The sequence below is a fragment of the Montipora foliosa genome, chromosome 14 (genome assembly GCF_036669935.1).
Source record: "Montipora foliosa isolate CH-2021 chromosome 14, ASM3666993v2, whole genome shotgun sequence".
In the NCBI taxonomy this organism is placed as follows: Eukaryota; Metazoa; Cnidaria; class Anthozoa; order Scleractinia; family Acroporidae; genus Montipora; species Montipora foliosa.
In genome coordinates, this window is record NC_090882.1 from 11,741,031 (window position 1) to 11,750,014 (window position 8,984).

Sequence of the window (8,984 nt, forward strand, 5' to 3'; positions counted from 1 at the left end):
CTAGTCAGTATCACTGAATCTATTCGTCACTCTATAGACAACAACGAGTTTGGCCGTGGTATATTTATTGATTTAGCAAAAGGCCTTTGATAAAGTTAATCATTCCATTCTTTTATTGACATTGTATGATTATGGAATAAGAGGTAAAGCCTATGATTGGTTTCAATCATATTTATCTAACAGAGAACAATTTTGTGTGTCAATGGTCATGACTCTGATTCCCTATCTGTCACTTGTGGGGTCCCTCAAGGATCTGTTCTTGGACCTTTGTTATTTTTGTTATTGATTGACGACCTACCTAACACCTTGCAGTTGCTTATTTTTCACCTGTTTGCTGATGACTTTCTTTTGTTTATCAGTGTTTTAATAAAATAAATTCTCCTTGTTTTACTGATTATTTTAAGCCAATATCTTCCGTCCATTCATATTATACTCGTCAATCTCCTAATCAAGACCTTTTTATACCAAGTTCAAACTACTCAATATGGTATTCATTCCCTTCATTATACTGGTACTAAACTCTGAAATTCATTGCCAAGTCATGTTAAGCAAATCACTCCCTTTTTTACATATCATCAAAACGTAAAGAAGTCTATGATTGACGGTTATAAGAGTGTTATTGATTCTTGGGTAATTTATGTTAGTATGTTTGATATAATTCTTTTAAATTTAAAGCTAGTAGTCGGTATAAGAAGCAATACTTTTTAAATAAAATTTGTTATAGCTATTTATATTCCTTTTGCTCATATTAGAGTTAATTTGCGGGCAACTACTTGATTATTTTACCAACTATTTAGGTGTCCCAAATTCTACACACATAACAAATATTTAGTAACTTATTGTTCTTTCTTCTCCTTAATACTTTTTCCCCTTTTTATTATTACCGGTACATAGGAGATGTAAATTATTGTGATTCTTTTCTATTCTTCAACACGTATTGTACCGACAATTTTGTTTTAACACTACTGTATAAATCCTAACTTTTGTTTTCATAATTTTCTGTGCGAGTTAAATAAAAATTGATTAATTCATTGATTGATTGCTTGATTGATTGTAATTGACACTAATTGCCAGATGTTAAGAGAACACTTAATGGTTATTAGTTTTCCACCAAGAAATGACTGACTAGCCAACTCACTAAGCAACTCGCTGACTTTATGACTGACTGGTTCACTCACACTGACTCCCTGAATCCTTCACTGACAGACACTGATTGGTTGATTGACTGACTGAATGCATATCTGCCTGTCTGTTTGTCAGATACCATATGTCTGTTTTTCTTCCAAATGGTTCACCACTAAGTAATTCTGGACTTGTCCAGTAGAATGAAGCAACAAAGTCTTTAGAAACCAGTCCTCCTGTGGCTGTTTTCAGTTTCTGTTGAATTTAAACATTATTAGAGAAAATCAGAGAAGTCAAGTGGATAATCTGCAAGGGAATCTAAGGCCACATGTGAAAAACCAACCTCGTTCCCATAGTCTCTATTCCCTGCAGAGGAGAAAGACCCTGGGAATGAGATTTGGCAAAAAACTAAAACATGATAAAGCACACAGATAAGCATCTAGTGAAAGGTTTTACCGGTATATAGATTTAAAATGATTTGGTTTAGTTACTGTAGATCATCGCATATTCACTTCAGCTTTTACAAGGGTGTTGCTGCTTGTTCATTGTGAGATTTGTTGCATGTGAAAGATTTACTGTATTTAATAGCAAATCTGGGAGGCGCGGTGGCCTCATGGTTATTGTGCTCGACTCCGGATCGAGTGGTCCGGGTTCGGGTCCTGGCCGGGGACATTGTGTTGTGTTCTTGGGCAAGACACTTTACTCTCACAGTGCCTCTCTCCACCCAGGTGTATAAATGGGTACTGGCAAATTTAATGCTGGGGGTAACAGTGTGATGGACTGGCATCCCATCCAGGGGGAGTAGAAAATACTTCTAGTCACTTCATGCTACCGAAACCGGAGATAAGTGCCAGCCTGATGGGCCTTGTAGGCTTATAGCAGACTTAACGTTAATAGCAAATCTAGACTGGCTAATGATCTTTGACAAGAGAAAATTCAAACCAAAGATAGTCTGCCCAGGATGCCCTGCTCTTAAAGTACTAGGTTTTCATCATGTTAGTGGTTTCTCTCTGTTAAAGGCAGTATGGGCCTAGAGTACATTAATGGGGACATACTGTAGTGTCTTTGAATGCATGTAGAGATTGTTAACCCATTGACTCGTGCACCCCCCCCCCCCCCCTTCCCTCCCCCCACTGATGAATAAAATCGTGTGACATTAGACAGAGTAAAATCTAGTAAGTCTCACTCCCAGGAGTCAATGGGCTAAGTGCAGTGGTTGTTGTAAAAAATACACCATGTTGGAGTGCTGATCCAAATTAGTGGTTTACCCTGCACCCACCTCTAACTTGTGATGCAATCATGAATGTAAAAGAAAACAAGAACTTATGCAAAACATTACCAGCAATGGAAATTTTATTTACTATGCTCTTACATCCATTTGTTTGCTGATTCCAAAGTCTGCTAGTTTTATGTTCACTTGGGGCTTGTCCAAAAGAAGATTTCCTCCTAAAAAGACCAACATTAATAAGAAGGGTAGGACAGCATGCAAATACCACAAAGATTATATTGTTACGTGCCGGAATAATCATGAGATGTCTGCGAACAAGGCATCATTAAAAAGAGCTTCCGAGTACGATAAAAGGCATGCAACCAAAGTGTGACAACAAGCAGTTACCTTTTCAAAGTATTATTTAATTATTTTTACACTGTTACATTTTAAGTTAAGCAGTTCGTAAAGCACGCTTACTGTCTTTCATGGCCATTCACATATTGATCTTGATTAACTTCAAACTCCAAGTTCCACTGACTGTAGACAACAATGCTTTACTTTCTTGATTCACTGGATTCTTTCCACTCACTGGATTTTCTGTGTAGACAAACTCTTACCGACGACTCCATAATGAACTCTAGACTCTTTATTTTCTTTCCTTTCCGGCCATTGTCTCTTTCTTCTCTCCAGATATAGCAAGGTCAAAGGTTATCGCTCCACCATAGTTATTGCAGTTGATTATGCTTCATCACAGTATCACATCCAAATTAAATCACAGCCAGCCACAAGGGTAAGCCCTCGGGCAAAAGAGTTTTTTCTATTACTTACAAGCCTACTTTTATACTTTTACTTTAAGCATGTTGAATGTTCTGTTGCTATTATAGTATATGACAAGATGTACTATTTGTGGAAACTGCTGAGTCACACCAAATAAATTTCTGGAATATTACAGATTGTTAGATAATTCTAGAAATGTCTGGAATTGCATGATAAATAAACTAAAAGTAATTCTGATCCTCATAACAATATCAACATAACAAAAATGTTCTTGGGTTTTCCTATTGAGAAATGGCAAACTGATGATTTTGGCATTCTGACTGCTATTTTGTGGGCCATTGTGCACAATATTAACTATGGAATTTTAAGATCAGTTTGAAAGCCAGATGTAAGCAAAAATAATCTAACCTTTAATGTCCCTGTGAATGACTCCTTCTTTGTTGTGAAGAAAGTCAACTGCAGTAAGGGTTTGTATAGTGAATTTCTTGACTAAAGTTTCGGGTAAAGGTCCTTTATGTCTTAATAAGTCTTCCATAGAACCCTGCATAAGAAACAGTAAAGGAAATGTTGTAAACTCGATGCATACCTCCCACTAACCAGGTTCAAAAGCCATGCTGGCATGGGAGACAGCGTGGTCTAGTGGTTAGGGCATCGGGTTTGCATGCAGTTACCCCAGGTTCAAATCCCTTCTAACCTCTGGTTTGGATTGTTTCAAGTTGTTCCAGATTCAACTCTACCACGCTTTGTTAACCCTTTCACTCCTGTGGGGTTCCCAATTGACGAGTAAAATCGTCTGGCATTAGACAGAGTAAAATCTACAAGTATCACTCTTGGGAGTGAAAGGGTTAATGGGGACAGTTTTGAGTGAATCTAGCTGTTGTTAATAGCCAACTGGTTGCCTCCTGTCAGTTGGGGTTCTTAATCATAATTTCTTTCAAAGTATTAAAAGTGGGGTGCCTGTGAACTAGCTTGATAGCTAAGTGCACTTCCACTACAAACAGAGCATTTACATTTTACATTTACATACCATACAATATTGCCTCCTTGTTTTGTTCTTTGATTTGTGAAACGAAAAAAAACCAAGGTGTTGTAACCTAAATTGCTGATCATGGAACAAGCCAGAGTCATATTCCTCCTAATAGGCCTTATTCATGATAGCCACCATGTTGGTTTTCAAACTGTCATGCAAATGAGCCATGTGTTATGCTGAGGGGCAAACATTGGAAAAAGGCAAATTGCGGAAAATCGGCTCGTCAAAATATTGAAAATAACATTTCTAAAAGTACATTTTAGAATTTAGAATAAAGTCCCATTTATGATAATTTTATATCTTTGATTGCCTTTGACATTTTGACTTTCTACTTCGTTATCTCCTCATTTTTCACTTAAAAAACATGGAAGTAACTTGTGTAATCATTCTATCTTACTACTTAAGTGAAAACATTTCAATGAACATGAAAAAACTCGTCTGTGTGGCTAAGATATTCGTTAAAACCTCTCGAACTTGTGTTGTTTGCCCCCTCAGAAGTGTGTAGCTAATTTACATGATGATAGCAAATCCAACATGGCGGCCATTGTGAATAAGGTTTATTAATTGGGTGCAAGCCTGCAAATAAGCACTGGTCATCGAACATCGGACCGGGGTCTTATGTTACCATGCCAAAATAAAAAAAAATTTTCCTCAAGAAAACCAAATGTGAAGGTGGCCTTTGAATATATGGCCGAAATGCATAATTGCTAAGTTTTCATGATTTTTATTTGTTTTCATTTGCAGATTGCATTTCACATCATCTTACTAGTAACGTTACGCCGAAAATGAAAACACTCCTGCCCATATTCTTGCACTTTGGATTTCAAAGTTCCAATTCTCAGGTCTGTGCAGTACATCGTTTCTGAGTTATTAATTTGCTGAAGCATTTCACATGATGTCACCATGTTAGTGGACCATCTGTGGTCCACCAATATGGTGGCCGGTAATCAACGACAACACCTGGATTCACTTTGCCACGAAAGCGCTTACTTTCACTCATGAGAATAACATACCTGTGTCTGAACACATCTCGTAATGTACTTGAAACGTTTCAAATTCTGAGAATCATAGGAGGTAGACATTTTTTCAACCAGCTCTGTAAGACATCTTCCCTTATCAGATATCACAGAATCCGGTCCCCTTACCGATCAGCGCTTTAGATGACATTAGAATTATATAAGACAAAGGCACTGGTGAGGGAGAAGGAAGTAATGTAAAAGATACAACAATTGTCATAAGTGAGCTGAATCTTAGTAGGACCAAATAATAATAACAATATAACGAATAATATGTAATATTATACAGGGGCTTTCTCACATTCAGTGGTTTTCCCGGAACGGAGCCCTGTGAAAAATATTATAAAAAAAAAACAAGCGTAAAAGCTACATAAGGAAATACTGCATAATCTTAACAAAACCATACGATATCAAAAATAGTAAAAATTAAAGAAATGCGTGGTGCCACTTTAGCTTTTAAAAAGTAAGATCGATGCAGTTTTCTATATCTCAGAGACTTAAAAGGTTAAAATCGAGAGCTGCTTGGTATGTAATTTTTGTTGCTTTGCCCAGTTGATTGTGAAAGAAGAAGGATCAGACAGGTGCAGAGATCTGGGCTTTGTGGCGGGTATGATGGTGAATGTCATTATTTGTTGAGCTCCAATGCCGGAAATGTTAAAACACTCGCGTATGATATTATAAAGTGCCAGAATGTAAAATGAAAACACATCGGTGACAGGGGTGCCGTCTGTTGAGCGAAACTGAACACGTTGCTGTCCACTCTAATTACCTCGAGGGCTTTTCGGGTTTCGGAGTATTTTGGTCTGTCCAGAATTAATTATCGGCTGCCCTTGTTGGCTGTATGGGTAGCGGTTGGGAAGCATAAAAATCTCAAGAGAGTGTTGTTGTTGGGTCACCCCATATAATGTCACCATATATCAAAAGGTGGAAGATATTAGGTCGTGATAAAGTATTAGGCGAGCGTTTAATGGTAAAAGAGTCTTGATTCTTGGACTAAGAAGGTGGTCAAGGCACTGGTTGTCCTTGTTTCAAATGGTTGTTAATGGGCGCATTCCAAGACAGATCTGCTCTAAGTGTCACGCCCAGGTATTTGAATGAATGGTGCATGTTCAAGAGGTCTTTCATATTGAATCTTAATAGAAACAGCGTTAAAAAGACTTTAGGACGGCGCGTGCTTTCCAAATACAACAAATCTGTGATTTGGCACAATTAATGGTGAGTAGATTAGACTGTAACCATTGTGAAACAGTTTGTAAGGTCTCTATTCGAAGTAGGTCTCGATGTCCCTGGACTGTTTTGGGCAGAAGTAGTGAATCAGTGTGTCATCAAGCTATTAGTATATATTTTGCAGTTCGCTGGAGACAGATTGGGAAGAGTCGATTGACGTAAATGATACACAGTAATGCCCAAGTATGCTGCCCTGCGGTACTCCAACTGAGTATAGGCTTAGGTCAGGAGAGGCAATTTCCAATCGAGAGCACCTGTTCACTCAGAGAGATACGACTTAAAACCAATCCTGGAATTGTTATCCAACCTAGAGATCTCTCAGTTTCTTTAGCAACAGTTGGTGGTCGACTGTATCGAATGCTAATTAAATGCTGAGGTGTCGAGGAAAATGGGCACCATTAACAAGCCACGGTTGTCCCATAGGTGGGGGGGGTGGGGGCAAGGGAAGAAAAGAAAATTGTTATCATGTAAGGGGATGGCAAGGGCCACCGGGGAGTCAATTGAAAGGTTTGGGCGAAAACCAATTTGTGTTCACAGAAGGGGGAGGGGGGGGTGGAGCAAGGGAGTTTGTGTCATCTTTGAGGAAGTTATAAATCTGCATTTGAACGGCTTTCCTCGATGATCTTACTTAGAACTGGTAGAATTGTAATTGGTCTGTAATTACGGGCGTTTGTTTCGGTCACCGGACTTAAATATTGGAACCCCTTTCTCCCATTTTCCATATAGCCGGAAACACTGCTGATGAAAAGTGGACCTATTTACAAAAAGGTAAGAGAGGTTGTGATGGCATCTGCAGATTCTTTAAGAAGTCGAGAACTAATCTTGTTCTAGAGCCAAATCGCTTCTTAGTGTTTTAGTGAGGCGAGATATTTTCTGAACAAAGTGTTCCTGTAATGTCAGAGAAAAATATTAAAACAAAAGATGACATAGTTTCAGTGAGAAGAATGACCGCCCAAGAGATGTGCACTGATCTTTTGAACGAGCTCGTTGGGCTGAATTTAGTCCCAATGGATGTGAAGTAGTTTGTTTATGACGTTAGCGACTGGTTGAGGTTTGCTTTGTAAAACCTCGTCCGATGAGATCCACGTAGTACACTTCCAGATTTATTGTCACGAGAAGTTATTTCATTCAGGGTTTTCCAGAAGACCGGCACGATGTTCCTTTGTTGTTATTAATACATTCTTGATAGTACCTTGACTTGGCTTTTTTGCACAGCTTCATTTGGTCCTTGGACCTGAGTTTGCGGTAGGTGGACCAGTGAGTCGGCGATGATTTAGTACTTCATTTGCTTTGTTGTGAAAGATCTCGTTCCTGCATCATAACTATTTTATTTCTCTACATAATTATTTTTTTTTTCTCGCTTTCGGAAATCCTGAAAAATTTTGAGGTGGGGTTGTACGGCTGGTTTTCGAGAAAAAAGCCTTTGAAGTGTCTAGTTTCCAGTCCCCCTCCAGGAGCTCGGTCACTATGTTTAGCATTTTCCCCTGATTTGCATTTATTTGTTCGGTAAAAATTACATTTTTCACAATTGCAGTGACTAACACTTCAGAAGATACTTCCTGTTGCTTTAATTTCACAGATTCCAAAACCTTGATCTTTTTTTTCGGAAAACTGTAGTAAGCCACCTTAAGCCACCTTAAGTCGCCGTCTCCGTCCGCTAACTCTCCGTCGTCCCCGCTCTTGTCTGGCATAGGTCGTCCACGACTCACTTCCATAAAGGAGAGTCGACAGGACACAAGCTTGGTAGACGCACATCTTGGTCCTTTCGCTCAACAGGTCGTTGCCCCACACTCGCTCGCTTGTTGAGTTTGGCCATGACAGCAGCTGCTTAGGCGATCCCTGCGGCTGATCTCAGCATCAAGCGAAGTTGAGCTTGACACAGTGGAGCCCAAGTAGGTGAAAGTGTTCGTCCACAACCTCCAGCTCCGTGTTGTCGATGGTGATGATTGGGAGGGGGGGGGGGGGGGAAAGTCAGCACAGCACCTTGCGCTAGGATGTTGGTCTTCCTGAGGCTGATCGTTAGCCCAAACTCCTTGCAGGCTTGTGGGACAGCTGCTGCTTTCGACACTTCTCCTGCACCTGACGTAGGGAGAAGATCATGTCCACTGTGAACCTCCCGGCTGTCAAGCCACACTGTGACTCGGGGTTGACTTGCGAAGCAAGGCTCTGCAGGCGCGTCAAGGTGACCTGAGCGAAGACTTTGCCCACGATGCTCAGAAGAGAGAGAGAGATGCCGCGATAGTTGTTGCAATCACTACGGTCACCCTTGTTTTGTACAGGGTGACTATGTTGGCATCTCTCATGTCTGTCATCTCTCTTCCACCAGCACAGGCAGAGGAGCTCATGAAGCGGTTGCAGGATGGTTTGCTTCCCATGCTTCAAAACTTCCGGCGGGATAACCGTCCTTCCCCGGTTGAATTGCCTTGCCACTGGCGAGACCGTCGATGGCTATGCGAGCTCTTCCAGTGTTGTCCAGTGTTGTCAAGCTCCTGACTATGACTGGGATCCCAGGCAGGGCAATGAGGGCAGCGTCTGTGACGATGTTCTGCCGACGGTTGAGTAGAGCTCGAGATAATGCTCCACCCAACGCTGCAGCTGCATG

General features: G+C 40.3%; 1 protein-coding gene across 1 annotated transcript in view; it reads right to left on the minus strand.

The window, feature by feature from the left end:
- The window catches only part of LOC137984378 (mitogen-activated protein kinase kinase kinase 2-like), a 14,893-nt gene extending 11,222 nt beyond the window's left edge, over nucleotides 1-3,671 (minus strand). Inside the window, exons 1-3 of the mRNA XM_068831560.1 lie at nucleotides 3,518-3,671; nucleotides 2,495-2,568; nucleotides 1,265-1,377 (exon numbers count right to left, since the gene is read on the minus strand). Of these exons, the coding sequence (XP_068687661.1) occupies nucleotides 1,265-1,377; nucleotides 2,495-2,568; nucleotides 3,518-3,656 (326 nt within the window). The 5' untranslated portion in view covers nucleotides 3,657-3,671. The remainder of the gene's footprint in view (nucleotides 1-1,264; nucleotides 1,378-2,494; nucleotides 2,569-3,517) is intronic.
- Nucleotides 3,672-8,984: the final 5,313 nt, after the last annotated feature.